Source organism: Perca fluviatilis, chromosome 12, assembly GCF_010015445.1.
Source record: "Perca fluviatilis chromosome 12, GENO_Pfluv_1.0, whole genome shotgun sequence".
In the NCBI taxonomy this organism is placed as follows: Eukaryota; Metazoa; Chordata; class Actinopteri; order Perciformes; family Percidae; genus Perca; species Perca fluviatilis.
Genome location: NC_053123.1, coordinates 4,932,785 through 4,947,410, shown reverse-complemented (window position 1 = coordinate 4,947,410; position 14,626 = coordinate 4,932,785). Strand labels below are relative to the sequence as shown.

The 14,626-nt window shown below is 41.3% G+C and overlaps 1 protein-coding gene across 6 annotated transcripts in view; it reads left to right on the top strand.

Annotated features, from left to right (window-relative positions):
- The window catches only part of glsb (glutaminase b), a 53,362-nt gene that overhangs the window by 25,201 nt on the left and 13,535 nt on the right, over positions 1 to 14,626 (top strand). For 2 of the 6 annotated variants that reach the window (XM_039817439.1, XM_039817434.1), the window contains 6 exons: positions 799 to 857; positions 2,049 to 2,115; positions 2,640 to 2,690; positions 6,597 to 6,773; positions 8,564 to 8,695; positions 9,468 to 9,560. In XM_039817439.1, the coding sequence (XP_039673373.1) occupies positions 799 to 857; positions 2,049 to 2,115; positions 2,640 to 2,690; positions 6,597 to 6,773; positions 8,564 to 8,695; positions 9,468 to 9,560 (579 nt within the window). Of the gene's footprint in view, positions 1 to 798; positions 858 to 2,048; positions 2,116 to 2,639; positions 2,691 to 6,596; positions 6,774 to 8,563; positions 8,696 to 9,467; positions 9,655 to 10,235; positions 11,199 to 14,626 lie in introns of those variants that run through there. The other 4 variants (XM_039817438.1, XM_039817437.1, XM_039817436.1 and 1 more) reach the window with 4 other exon arrangements.

The following is a 14,626-nucleotide window of genomic DNA, read 5'->3' as shown; positions in this document are numbered from 1 at the left end:
TCTAATAAAGTGAATTAGCTGTGACCAGTTCCGTACTACATAGTAAATAGTGTTTATATGTGAAAGAAGAGATGAAGCTACAGAGAATTATCACCTGAATCTGCAGCTTCCCTCGGCGTTACAGAGCTTTAGAGTGAGTTTCAGCACGTTGTTTAGCTGTCGGACCCACAACTTTACTGTTTGGTTCACTCTCACCGTTCTCATAGAGTTGTTTATGGCCGCAGCAGGCAGCTGTTTTCTGAGAAAAAGCTCTAAAAAGCCACTGTACACTACCTGCTCTGCGCCAAACAGCAGACAGACACCAGACACTGTGACGAGCTGGATGATGAGACCAAAGCAGAGCTAAAAGAGAGTGGATACTAAGCTTACATTCCTCAGGTGGCCAGAAAATGCGGTTCCAAATGCTAATGTTGCTCTGTAATTGCTGGATGTGTAAATAAGCAACTGTTTGTTAAATTCGCATATGAACTTAAAAGATGATATGTCCCTGAAAACAAAAAAAGTATTAAATCTTTGATAAAAACATTTAGTTCTCTTTTTGTAAAGTTTAAAGTCACACTTTGATTGATGTTTATTGACACACTTATTGTATCATTTACTCTTAGTATAAAACAACTAACTGCAAAATCTGTATACTTTGTGACACTTTGTGTCTAGTACATACTGTTTAGAATTAGTTTGTAGTATGGAATTGGGACATAGCTATTTTTATGACGGCAAGGCCATCAACCAATTGGTAGAATTTAACCTCATGCCATGAACCCTGTTGATCATTTGGCCACTCTGCTTTCCCTTCAGGTCATGAACTTTCTGAAAAAAATGGGTGGAAACGAGTATGTGGGTTTCAGCAACGCCACGTAAGTCCCTCTTAATCATCAGTTAATGTTATCATAGTTCTCTTCTTTCACTCACCCGCACAAAACTTGCTACACTCGATGGGTTCCAACTTTGAAGCATGTTGAACCTCTAACCCACACAGCCGGAGTCTTTAATCAGCTCTTAGATAATGTGCTCTAAAACCCAATTGGCTCAGTGATGGTTTAAAACCCAAATCTGGAACCTGAATCTGTGGCTTGTGCAGCACGAAAACAAAATGCCACGTGTATCAACGTAAACAATAATAACTGGCGAATCGATCTCTCACGTGGCTTGTCATGGTTGAATCCAAGCTGTTGAATGTTCACTGCCAACACGTAAACTGTCCATGAAAGGTCATACACACCCCCACACTTCCTGACAACTCCCGCTGATTAGACTTCTACTCAGGTCGATGTGGAGCAGAGCTGTAGGGCTTACGTGATGTCACAAAACTCTATTAGGGTTTGATATCGTTTTGATTCTATAAGTTTTTTCCGAGTACCCAGTTCTTGGCATTTTGTTTTAATGTTTCTGTTTTAATTTGGAACTCCATGTACCAATTAGAATATAATAAAGATGTTAGTTGTCTAATACTCACACATGCAACAAGGCTAGGTGAGTCAGAGAGCTGTCAATCATTCACCGTCTGTACACACCCGCACAGTCTACGGAAGGTCTTAGCAGAAAGATTTTTGTGGATTCACAACAGATATTTACTTGTTTCTAGTTGACCTTCTAGACTAGAAGTGTTGCCGAAGCCTCTACCACACAATCTAAAATCATCAAAAAGAAGCAAATAATGAGGGTGGTAAAGACGTTTAAATGCTCAGGACCTTTACCCCAGTTCAACGGCAATTAACAGGTTGGTCAAAAAGACAACTCAGGACCTTATTACTCTTGAAACAGGAGGTATTAGTCGTATTGATGGACGTTATTATGGATGAGGATTGGAATTGGCATCTATGTTAAATGTCACTTGCATGTGCACGATTTATGATGACATCACATGCTAACACTGTGTCCAGAAAAAGACCAAGTGCTGGGGCTCATGTTGCAGTATCATCACATGACAGCACGAGAGCTCTGGTTGTACTGTACACATGAGGGGAGGGGTGGTGGAATTCCAACACACAGAGTGCAAATATTTCCTTTGTCTATGTAAAGGGAGTGCTGTGCTCTCTGTGTGACAGATTCCAGTCAGAGCGTGAGTCAGGAGACAGGAACTTTGCCATCGGCTACTACCTGAAAGAAAAAAAGGTTTGTGCTTGGATGAGTCATTACTGACGTTCCCCTGTCTCTCTATCGAGGTTTCTCTGCCCTCCAAAGCTGAAAGACAGGAACTGTAAAGACAAAATAAAATGAAAGTAAGATTAACAGTAAGTTACTGCCAGAGGCCAGCATTTTTGTATTTCTCAATAGATTTATAATTATCTTTCTATTTGGAATAAGCTAGATTCTGATAAGCATTTATTAGACCTATCCTTTTTCTTCCTTTTTTGTTTTCTTTTTCGGGGGGTTTTTTTTTTTTTTTGGGTGGGGGTGTGCTATTTTAAACTTGAAAAGAAAATTTTAAAATTATAAAAAAAATTTTAAAATTAATATGTGTCAAATTATTGATTTCTTATATAGATATTGTAGAGTGAACGGATCGCTATTGCAAATTTAACCCCTTCAGGGTGATTCAAGACCCTGTCAGGGTTTACTTTGCACTAATGACCCACTCCCTCCTACATTATCCCTCACTGTGCTCGACTTGTGTTAATCTCGGTGATTCTCTGCAGTGTTTTCCAGAGGGGACAGACATGACATCTGTACTGGACTTCTACTTCCAAGTGAGTGTAGCAGTATTTATGTTGGTTTTTTTTTCCTCCATACTATTAGCCTCTTTCACACAGATTCTGCAATATCGGCGTAATGAAGTTCCGCCGTTTACGCTGGTTTTGCTTTTTCACACTGAACCAAACAATGGCGCTGTAATGCAGTGTATGATTTCAGACAACATGTGTCGACATGTATCACAACAGCATCTGCGTCTGGTGTAGGGTTGGGTACCGGAACTCGGTGCCAATAGGGAACCGGTGCCGACGTAAACGGTAGTAACGAGACCGAATAAGAACGAAAGTTTCGGTGCCTCATTTCGGTGCTTGACTTTACACTACACCTGACAGCATGTAACGTTAGCCTACCTTTAGCTAGCAGCTGGATTAAACACCGGTAAAATGCTGACAGCTAACGTTAGTACTAAAGTATTGACTGTATTTCACTGTGGAGGACTTCAACAGCGGGGTTAACAGTCTGCACTGCAGCGCGCACGCAGGTTCGCCGTTGCGCGCAATTCATAGTAGACCTGTTCGAGTTGTGATTCACTCGGATCTTTAACCCGAAGTCTTTAAATTGACTCACGAATCACAAGTATCTAGCATCATTAACCCGGTTAGTTGAGGTCCTACTACAATTCAATCTAACATGATAACAGCGGCACACAAACCTCTTGCAACATTAGCTTCTACTATTCCTAGCCATCTTAGCTGCAAAAAGCGTTATAACTTACAATTTCGTAGTAAACAGCAACTCCACAAGTCAACTAAAGCGCCTGGAGTGAGCAGAGAGACAGTCCCGAACTCAAAGACCCAGAGCCGAGCTCGCAAACCGTGGGATTCACTCGAGAACTCACGAGCCCTCGATGACTGGGGAGTTGTTGGTGATTCATGAGTTGTTGATGACTCGTGAGTTCTCGGAGTCAGTAAATCCCGCGAATCAACTGAATCAGCCGGCTACCTTGTCATGAGTGGATCTGATTCAGATGAGCGGCGCAACGAAGTGCTGCTTCTCCTCGAGCTCATGGTAATGCAAATCAACAACAAAAGCCATTCTTTCACTTCTGAAATAACATACAATGTTCTGCACGTAGCCTAGCTAGGCCTACTGTAGGTTTGGTGTATAAATGTAGTATATTAAAATGCAATTAGGTCGAGCAGACAGTCCGAAACATTATAAGCTCACGGCGACAACTCGTTTTTTTTTTTACTTCACAAAAACTTATTATTCAAATACAGATGCACATACACATTTAAAACATTAAATGCATACAGTGCATACATGAAAAAGGGCGCATGGAATTTACATTAAAGAGATTTTAAGTCATTGTAAATGTTCAGAGTCCAGATGGCTTTCTTATTTGTCAGTCCTATTAAAGTTAAGAAATATAATTCCATGTCATTTTTAAATGAATATTCGGTTTTCTTTCAGACCATTTATATTTATGGATATTTTTTTCAAATAAAATTAAAAGATTCTAAATGAAAACATGGCATTTTATCCAAATCAAAAGCTTGCCTTGGATGTAGCATACAATACTGATTCAAGTGACTCGCACAACCCGGATCAGTTTAGTGAGTGACTCAGAATAACCTGAATCCTAAAAAGGAATCGAGTTTGCCAGGCCTTCATAGATATACAGTATGTTTATATGGTCGGAATTAAACAACACAGACGGTGCGTTCACTTGCAGCTGCCGTTGTCGGAATTAAACAACACGGTGCATTCACTTAAAACAGGTAGCCTCGTGGTGCATTCACAGTAATTGTAAAATACCCTTTTCCTATCTGGGGTTCAACAGCAATTTACTGGTGAAATAAGTTATTGTTATTGTTATAGTTATTACATTATTATTAAATCTTTAATTTTGACCATGGCCTTAGCAATAAACAAGTCACTGACTGTTGTTTACTACCCTTATTTTTTTTCTTCTTCTTTTTTTTTTAACTTTATTGAAAAGTACCGGTTCAGGCACCGTTTAGGCACCGGCACCGTTTTAAAAGTATCGATTTAGCACCGGAATCGAAAAAAAACCAAACGATACCCAACCCTAGTCTGGTGTGTGTGAGCCTGTCCCATGGATGTATAATAAGAAGTTCATACAGCATCCGAGGCGGAGCCCCGCTCATTCCTTTGAGAGTTGCTGAGTCGCGCATGAAGCCGTCATGGAGCCAAAAATTACCCGGATGATCGGCACTGCTTTCGCACCATGGGGCCTTTAGAGCAGGCGTACTAGAAACTTCAGCCGGCCGAGTAGGCTACTTCATGTTAGGCTCCGCAAACTTGAATGGGGGACTAAATGATTTAATCGGGCGTCTCTCTAGGCTTTCCAAATGTTATTCAACCGAATGGATTAAATTCTGAAAGTGAAACGAGTCATTTCGCGGGTTTAGTGACGCTCAAAAAAAACGCATCCACTGATTTACAGACGTTTCTCTCGCCATGTAGGTCTGTGGGAAAAAGTCTTTTTAGACTTGGTACACTTCCTGGCGGCCTAACCAGTCCACACTGTTAATTAACCACCCGACCCACAAACCGCCAACCTTATTCATTATAGTAGCACATTTGTCAGTAGAAAGAAGGACAGAGACGGACTGAGAGCCCCGACACGCATGTGAGTCTGTGTTTGTGGGCGTGAGAACTGTCCCTTTCACAAAGACATAGGCTTGGCTCTGTTATGGCTCTGGGACAACCTCCGCTGCCGGCTTAAAGCAAAGCAACATCTCTGTCCCCCCATTCTGTCTTCATAACTTTGACACATAAGTCCTGGCGGCTTAAAGGCGCAACAGTCCCGCCTTGAACAGGCTGTGTTAATGGGGCTCATTGATTCCACCCCGTGGGTCTGTTTTTCATCATGTTTACTGCCCTGTATGCTACAAGTAGCTTCTTCATTATTTACAAATGGGTGGCAAATTAAGAGAATAGAGCAAATTGAAACAGTTTGCTCTGAGGGCCATATCACATGATTGACATAGTTTTCATTAAACCATTCATTGGCCCCTTGTGCCCTGAATGGAAGCTGCAATTTTTTATTTAAAGCTGCAGTAGGTAAGATTGTGAAGAGCCAGGACTTTGCCAACAAATTTGAACATCGACAACTTCTCAGTCCCTCCCCCCTTTCTGCTGCAGCCCAGACCGTCTCCTAAGCCCCTCCCACACAACGGAGTTTGACAGAAATGCTGGCATGTCAGACAGACAACATTTTCAATAACTAAACACTAACACAATGTTAACTTTACTCACCAACAGTAAAACGATGCTAACTAGCAAGCTAGCGTTAGCCATTTCAGCATCATATCAGACCGACCACTGTGCTAACGTTACTATCATCCTCACCAAAGTAGCTTTGTGGACTTTTGACTACTAATAATCAAGTGAAAGATAAATCATTCATGGTAATTATGTTACCTGTCGAGAAGAAATGTGGCTACATCTGCATCGTTCTTCAGATCTTTAAAATCCCGGAGCTCACGCCACCTCTGAAAAGCCAGTTCACCACCAGAGTTTTGGGAAACTTTTCTGCAGCTCGTGCGCGGGGAAAGGAGGAGGGGAGAACGCTATATATGCGTGTACGTGCCTGAGCAGTGATTGACAGGCAGATAGACACCCCCTGTGGCCCTGATTGGAGACAATCAACCGGGAGCGGTGGAATTTTGCCAATCGCAGTACAGGCTGTAGGTTGTGCCAGAGGAGCTGTTTTTTTTTTTATATTACTTAATTCAAGTAGTTCTACTGGAACATAGGGTCAGTTTCAGCAAATGTGACAGAAAGTTAGTTTTATAAGACTTACCTACTGCATCTTTAAGTTGTCACTATTTTTGTCACCTGTACCACCACTGTACTTTACTGTACTGCTGTGCAGAGTGGAAGACAATTGTGATAGAAAAATGATACTAACTGTCCCTTGTGTGAACCTCCAGCTGTGTTCGATTGAGGTGACCTGCGAGAGCGCCAGTGTCATGGCAGCCACCCTGGCTAACGGTGGCATCTGTCCAATCACGGGCGAGCGTGTGCTGAACCCCGAGGCGGTGAGGAACACCTTGAGTCTGATGCACTCCTGCGGCATGTACGACTTCTCAGGACAGTTTGCTTTCCACGTAAGTAAACGGCACGGGTCACAAGTATAGTTGGGGGACATACTTTTTAGTTTGATAATGGGAAAGAGTCAAACCAGTGAAGTGAACGCAAAAAACTATTTTGTAATTGCAAAGTTATTACCCATTACACTCACAAGACAATTAATTGGCCTTAGAGGCCTTTTTATGCATTAATCTTTGCATCTTTATACCTCGTCAACAACATTCACTTTTGTCACTCTCTTACAGTAGCCTGTAGTACAAGTACACAACCCCAACAACTATGTGGTTGCAGGCTACATTTCAGACTTAGAAACGGCAACTACTAAATATTAAAATCGTGGAATACGGTGAACCTGTACACGTGTTACACCCTTCAGTTGAAGCGCTTTGAATCAAGCATCCATTGCTGATTTCTAACAGTAAACCACTTCCTTTCTTAGGACAAAGATGTTCCTTGAATTTGAATGATACGATCCAATTTAGTTTGAAATAAACCCATAAAGTACTACTTATTTTAATTTTAACATGTTAAAATAATAAAAAACGTAACACACCCTAACTCATGTGTTTGTATCTCTTATCATCAAACACATCAGAGAGTGATTATTAAAAAAGAAGAAAGACAGACAGGATCCTCAGCAACATATGAACAACAAATAAGCAACTCAAGTAATATTCATGTTCAAAAGGGGTAGGAAGAAGAAGACTTTTTATACATTATTCATAATAGAAATTCAATTTGCATCTAGTGTCGATGTTCAACTCGGTCAGCTTGAACAAATCAAACCTTTTGGACAATCATCTAAACCGATGAACCAAAAAAACATTAAACAATCCACAAACAAGAAATAACCACTCAAACAGCTGGTGCAGTTGGATCCTGGTCATCTATGTATCTTAGGTAGTTAGTTTTTGCAGTTGACCTGCAGCTTGGATGACCTCAAGCCAAAATTTAATGGGGACAGCAGCCAAACCAGAGCTTCCACTGAGGATTACCCAGTTGCCCACAACACTGTGTGCCTCTGGGCTGAACAGAGTGAGTTCAGCTCAGGCTGCACCCCCCATCCCCATCCCGCCCAACCCAAAAGTACTAAAGATAATGTCATGGCTTAGTGTCATTTTGTACTTGTACATCTTCATAAGTCTGTAATACTGGTGAAAGATGTATCCACATTATAAACATCTTGATACAGGCATATATACGCTTGTTTTAAGAGGCAAAACAACTGCGCCTCAGCATAGCATGGCTGTCTTATGACACTGTCTGTCTGAGCTGAGCCGTTTGTGCTGATAGGTTGGCACATTTTAATGAGACACCTCCTGGTGGCAGAAGGAACGATGTGTGAAAATCTTTTTAAATTTCTCATGATTGGATGCAGGTAGTTTTTGACAGCACCAAAGTGAAATTCTACTCTTCATTGATCATGCCTTAGAGCATATTCTGTTTGAGGTAATAAGAATTGGGTTTTGGAAACGGTTTCCACTTCTTAATAGATGTAAAAAAATAAAGGACTAGTAGAAATACTGACCTCATCTGAAACGCCTCCTTTTTACTTCATTTTAACTGTATAACAAACAAAGGAATGCTCATTGAAATTGATTGAGTCTAAATGATTTTTAGACCTACAATTTCTAAAAAATCCTTTGGTATAATGTCACAAGCTAAACAGTGGATATATTTCTCTAACTGATGAATTATTGAAGCTGTGTTGTTCCTTGCTGCCTTTCCATTTCATGCTGTTGCCATGTTGCTACTGTACTACACACACAGCTGATCTTCTGTTGTGTAACTTTTTTTCCTGCTGCAGGTCGGTCTGCCTGCCAAGTCTGGAGTAGCGGGGGGGATCCTGCTGGTTGTACCCAACGTGATGGGTATTATGTGCTGGTCACCTCCACTAGACAAGCTGGGCAACTCAGTCAGAGGAATACAGTTCTGCACGGTATGTAATGTCCGGCTACAGCCTGTCTGCAGTGTGTACTAAGAATATATACACACACAGGGATTTTCTCTGTTTTTTTTTAGAGTGCTTAGGTGCAAATGCATATTGTTGACATCATTGCACAATTATTTGCATTAAGCTAAGTGATTTCTCTTCACATTGTTTTTGCATTCATACGCTTAGACGCTGCGTGTTAGTTTACATTGGTGTTGTACTGGACTACATTATATTGAGTGGTGTTTCTAATGTTTTGTCCTATCTAGGCATGAGGGGGGCAAAATATTAGAAATGTGTGTGTGTGTGTGTGTTACCGTTTTTAGGCACTTTTGATAATTTGGTAAACAAAATGTCCTTTAGACCATTTATAACTTTAGTTTAGCTATACAGTTTTTTTTTGTGTATTTTGATATTTTTTAATTTAAACCCACAGGGCTTTAAGGTAATAATTGTATGTACACAAACACAAATTTGTCTAATGAAAAATATTGGAAAGTCTTGTCCTTGAGGTATTAAATCAACTTGGCTGACATACTGTCAGAGACCTGTTTAATAAGTAAATGATCTTGATTAATGATTCCCTAGAGGCCAGATCCAGATCTCAGTAAACAGTGCGTGCAAATGTAACCAGATTCCAGCTCATGTGCTTTTTGAAATGTCGGTCAATCATTCGCTTTCAACTTCCAGTCATCAGAAAGAAACTGCCACATTGAACAGTGTGGAGTAAATCTAACAATTTCCCCTTCTGATGCATCTGTCTGCCTTTTCATCCCAGGACCTCGTGGAGCGTTTCAACTTCCACAACTACGACAACCTGAGGCACTTTGCCAAGAAGCACGACCCTCGCAGAGAAGGAGGGGACCAGCGGGTAAGGACACAAGGCATCATGTTAAGGAACAAACCATCCCAAACAGCACCCATTTCCCCCATCACACACACTGACCTTCTCTCCAAGAATGTGGGTAAGGTCGAGCTTACCGTACTTTGGTTTAACAGCTGTGAGCGTTTTGCATCAGCTGTTGTATCGCTGTAACATGTTTATCATAAATATAGTCCACTCTAAGCGGAAAAAAAGAGCAAAATAGGATAACCCTCATCCCTTTTCTTCCTCCATCTTCGGGTGCGCTGTCTCTTTGAAAACCTTTGGAGATCGCTGCAGATGTTTTCAGGCATACTGAGCACTTTCTTTCTAGTTGGGTCACTGGATGTTGTTCAGTTTGCTGCACATTGGGTTCACAATGGACATAAACAGCTAAAGTACCTACATTTGTTTGACAAAAAGCAGGCAATTTATACCTTAGACTTTGGTGTATTAACTAACCTTTACAAAAGTGTGACAAAATAATGTACTGCCCACACTGATGGAAAACTAGAGGCAAAGTGTGTCCGCTTCAAAACCTGCCATTCCTAAAGCAAAGTCAGTAAATGATTAAGTTGACATTGAAAAATGTGTCGGCAAACTTACACACTCCACACTCTCAGACACACACACACACAAAGAGAAGGAGCGAGACTAATTTGTTATTCGTGTCAATTGAAACAGCAGCTCTCCTTCGGACCCATGGATTACGAGAGCCTCCAGCAAGAGCTAGCCCTGAAAGCCCCTCTTTGGAAAAAGGTGTCCCTCACTGAGTCGCACCAGGACAGCTCCACCACTGTAGTCTATAGGATGGACAATGTCGCCGAGTGAAAACCTAAAAGGAGACCCGCCTGCCCCCCCTCCACCCACCCCTACCTCTACTGATCCCGTCTCCCCACCTCTCACAACACCACCACCAACCTTTCCTCACCCTCGAGTATTTATACATAAATTATGAAGAGGATTATTTATTACTTGTGAAGCAGTTACTGTGTGGACGTACTGGAAAGCTTCTTTTGTTTGTATTTGTGATGGGAAAATGGAATGATGTTTTTGCTTGTTAAATGTGCTCTGAATTCCAAATTAACTCTAAACCTCCACCTGCTTGTTGCCTTAGTGTGTGTGTGTGTGTGTGTGTGTGTGTGTGTGTGTGTGTGTGTGTGTGTGTGTGTGTGTGTGTGTGTGTGTGTGTGTGTGTGTAGGATCTGGTGTACAGTGTACAGCTTGTGCTCTTGTTTCATATCATCCCCTTTATTGCAATGTTTTTGTGACAGACTCCTCTCAAGGAAAGGCTAAGGGTTGATTTGAAATTCAGTTTTATTTTTAACCAACAAAAAGTTATGTGTGTGTGTTTGCGTGTGTGAGCGTTTAGACCAACAGTCATTAAATATACATTCAGACTACTTTTCAGTGAAGATTGCCTCCTGTAGCTTCCACTGGTGGTATTAGCACATCACTACAGATGCTGGATGTACCGTAGTACATGATGATGTGTTTTGGGATTATTTTGACTTATGGTCAAAGAAAGAGACTGTCGTTAACATATCAGGTAACTGTGCATGCCTCGGCTGGAGTGCAGGAGTGTTATGGAACTTATGGTTAACATGACGTAAAAAAAAAAAGAGAAGCTGTGCATTCGGGAAGGATTTTAATAATGCAGGTATTTTGCTTTTCCAAATTTAACACACTGGACCTTGAAAGGAAATATCAACCTAAAAAGTGAAAGCTTTTCTGAGTCACAAGATTCTCAGCCTTCTAGTCAGAACCACGGAGCCGAGCACAAACAGTTAGCCTCTGATTCTCTTTGGTAGTTTACTGTTTAAGTAGAACATTTCTCTGCACAATATACAAGCACTTGCGCCATCTTTCTGTCGGTGGTTAAGCCCTGAACGACATTATACTTGCCCACAGGTGTCTGAAGTCAAATAAATACAGACATTTGTGAAATGAGATTAGTTGGAGCTCCCCTTTGGAGTCGCTTTATGTGACTCGAAAAGGGTTGCCAGAGAGTTTGACTGCACATCTGTATGTGCTCTAATTACTTTTAATAGTAAACAAATAGCATAATTTGTGCCTCCCTCCATACCCTTAAGAAAGTAGAATACAAAATACACTTCAACTTCCAACAGCTATTGTGTCGACTTGAACAGAGATGGCATATTAAAAAGAGAAACTGCTGTAAAAAAGGACTTTATCTTGACTTGAGCCTGTGAGTATTTGATCCTGGACCACAGCGGGGCCAGATTTTATTGATGACGCGATGGTAATGGGAGTATAGGAAAAGAGTTTTGCTCAGGACAGGGGTGAGTTGGCTGAAAAAAAACAAGCTGTTTTCAAAGCTTCTCACTTCTCAGTCTCGCTTCACTTAGTTGTCCTCACTAGCGCTCTCGCTGGACTGGCTGCATCATGCTGAGCTGCTGTTGACTTTAGACTGTGTGTGTGTGTGTGTGTGTGTGTGTGTGTGTGTGTGTGTGTGTGTGTGTGTGTGTGTGTGTGTGTGTGTGTGTGTGTGTGTGTGTGTGTGAGTGAGTCTGTGTGTGTGTGTGTGTGTGTGTGTGTGTGTGTGTGTGTGTGTTAGTGTGGGTGTGTCAAGGCCAGCGATTATACCCGGTATGACGTTGGCAGAGGGGTGGCGTGTGTTGATTGCTGCGACCCCCAGCTAAAGCCCCTCATTCAACCGTTAGCTTCTGTGCTGGGAGCAGGACACTGCAGGGTTTATCTGGGCTGCATTCCAAAACCATCTCTGTGTGTTTGCACTGCGCACAAAAATATGCTGGGTTAAAGCTTTAAGAGAAAAAAAAACAGCAGCAGAGGAAGGAGAATGTATTCTTTCCCATCTTGCAGTGTTTTTTTCTTCTATTTTTGTCCTTTTTTTTTGATAAGGGACTGTTCGTTATTTATTTCAGGGGTCACCGGAGGAGTTTTGGGGCCTGTAGTCAAAATAGACATGACCCTCCCCTCGCCAGTAATCATTTTTCTATGACCCTCCAAAACAATTTTGAAAAAAGGCATAACCCTCCCCCAACAATTTATCGATAACTTCTGCACTGGTTTACACTTGGCAAAGATACATTCCCATTGTTTTTTTACAGCCATGACATACGTGACTAAACCTCTGCTTTCTCATCTGACGCATCCCACTCCTCTGTTATGGTGCGGTGGCCATTTCAGTAAATTTACTCACTAACGTTGTGGAAACACAATAAGCATGGAAACTAAATGCACACTTCCTGCATTACTGCATTACTTCAAATATTAAGTTACTCCTCTAGTAAACTAGTATTCACATGAAATAAAACAATAAAACATTGAGACCATTCAGCAAGGCACTCTGGGTAACATTCAACACACAAACTGGTTGCTATGGACTCGTCACTAGGCTTCCTCCACTTCGCCGTTTAAACAAAGTGGAATAAACGTATAAAAGTCCAAATCTACACCAAACCCGCAATCAATTAGTAAGCTGACATCAAATGTGGCATTTAGGAAACCTTTATTGCAACCTTAGCACGGTAAGACGTCCAGACTAGCAACAGTCATTTTCGTTTTTTGCGTCCTGCTGCTCGCATCGTCAGCCAGGAAATATTTTTTTTTTACTAAAGCAGTATATGAAATCAGATGTATTACCTACCACCATTTAGTTGTTTTGTGTTATTTAAGATATTTATAGAATATCTGGTCATGCCAGACGTAATTATTCCGCTCATTTTTTAAACCATGCAATTATCCGTTTCAGCCACCAGGGGGGCAGTGCTCCCCCTGCCCCCCAGCAAACTCATGGGTCAGACCCATCTGGTAGGGAAGGAGGGCCGAGACTGAGAGCTACATGGAAAAATATGCACCAAACAAGCCACTTTGAAATGTTGCTGTTTCTATGAATACAGTACCTCTGGACTAAAAAAATGTTGGACGACCCTCCCCTCAACAAAGAATAAAAAGACATGACCCTCCCCTATTTTCCTCCAGTGGTCCATTCCATAAATACCGAACGGTCCCTAATACGACTTCAGAGGAGAAAAACTACCAAACTTGAAACTGCATATCAATGAGAAGATATCAAATGAAGTGAGATGCCTCAGTTCCACTTATCCAGGAATGTTTTTTTCCGAATATACTCAAAAGGTGGTGTTAGTGTCACTAAGCAAACACAATGCAAACACACACAACACGTATTCAGTATTGTTCATAAAGTCTTACTCTTCTAGTAAGCTTGTACATTATCAAAACCTTTTTTTTCTTCCATATACATAATTTACTTCGTGAATGTACATAGTGGCAGGTGTATATAACTTTTAAGGTATGCGTCTGCACGAGTGATACTCCTCAACAGCAGACCAGAATGTGTGTTGGAAATACACTTCAGGCGTTCCGAATTTGTAATGTTGTCTCCTCCAGGAAATAGGGATACTTGCAACATGCAGCTCTGAGCTGTGAGTGTAGTGGGTCATTGTTATTCAGTCATTGTTAAAACTGTCCACGTGGTGTGGTGTGTGGGCTCGTTCCTGAGCTCAGTGATGGCTGCCGGAGCCAATGATACCGTGTAATGACTCGGTCATGGTGTGTGGAGATTTATCTTGTGTTATGTTTTTCTTTTCTTTTTTTAAATGGCATGGACTTCTTTTAGTGTTTTTTTTCTTTTCTGTTTTTAAGGTTTCTGTTCATTATTGTGTGGAGGTACAAAGTATTCAAAAGCCTCTGTCATCAGTAATGCTCCTTGGAAGTGTTCTCTACAGTAAGCAAGAAGTCGAGTTAGGTCTGTTGGCTACTTTAAATGGTTTCATCCATGGAACTGGTTGCTTTCTGCGGAACGTTTTACAGTGTACTTAGAAGAAAAAAGAAGGTATAATCCTTAAAACATTCATCATTTCAAACCCATTTTATTAGTTAGCATTGTGAGTGGCGGAGTCCGCCATTCCTGCTTAAAGTTGCATGCACATGCGCAAGAGATTCTCAGGATGTGATGCATGCGTGTACTGGGTGAATTTAAGAAGACGAGGGCTGGCATATGCGCACATTGGATGTAATTTGTGCGCACATGCATATGTCACATAATGACATGATCTGGAGAAACGGTG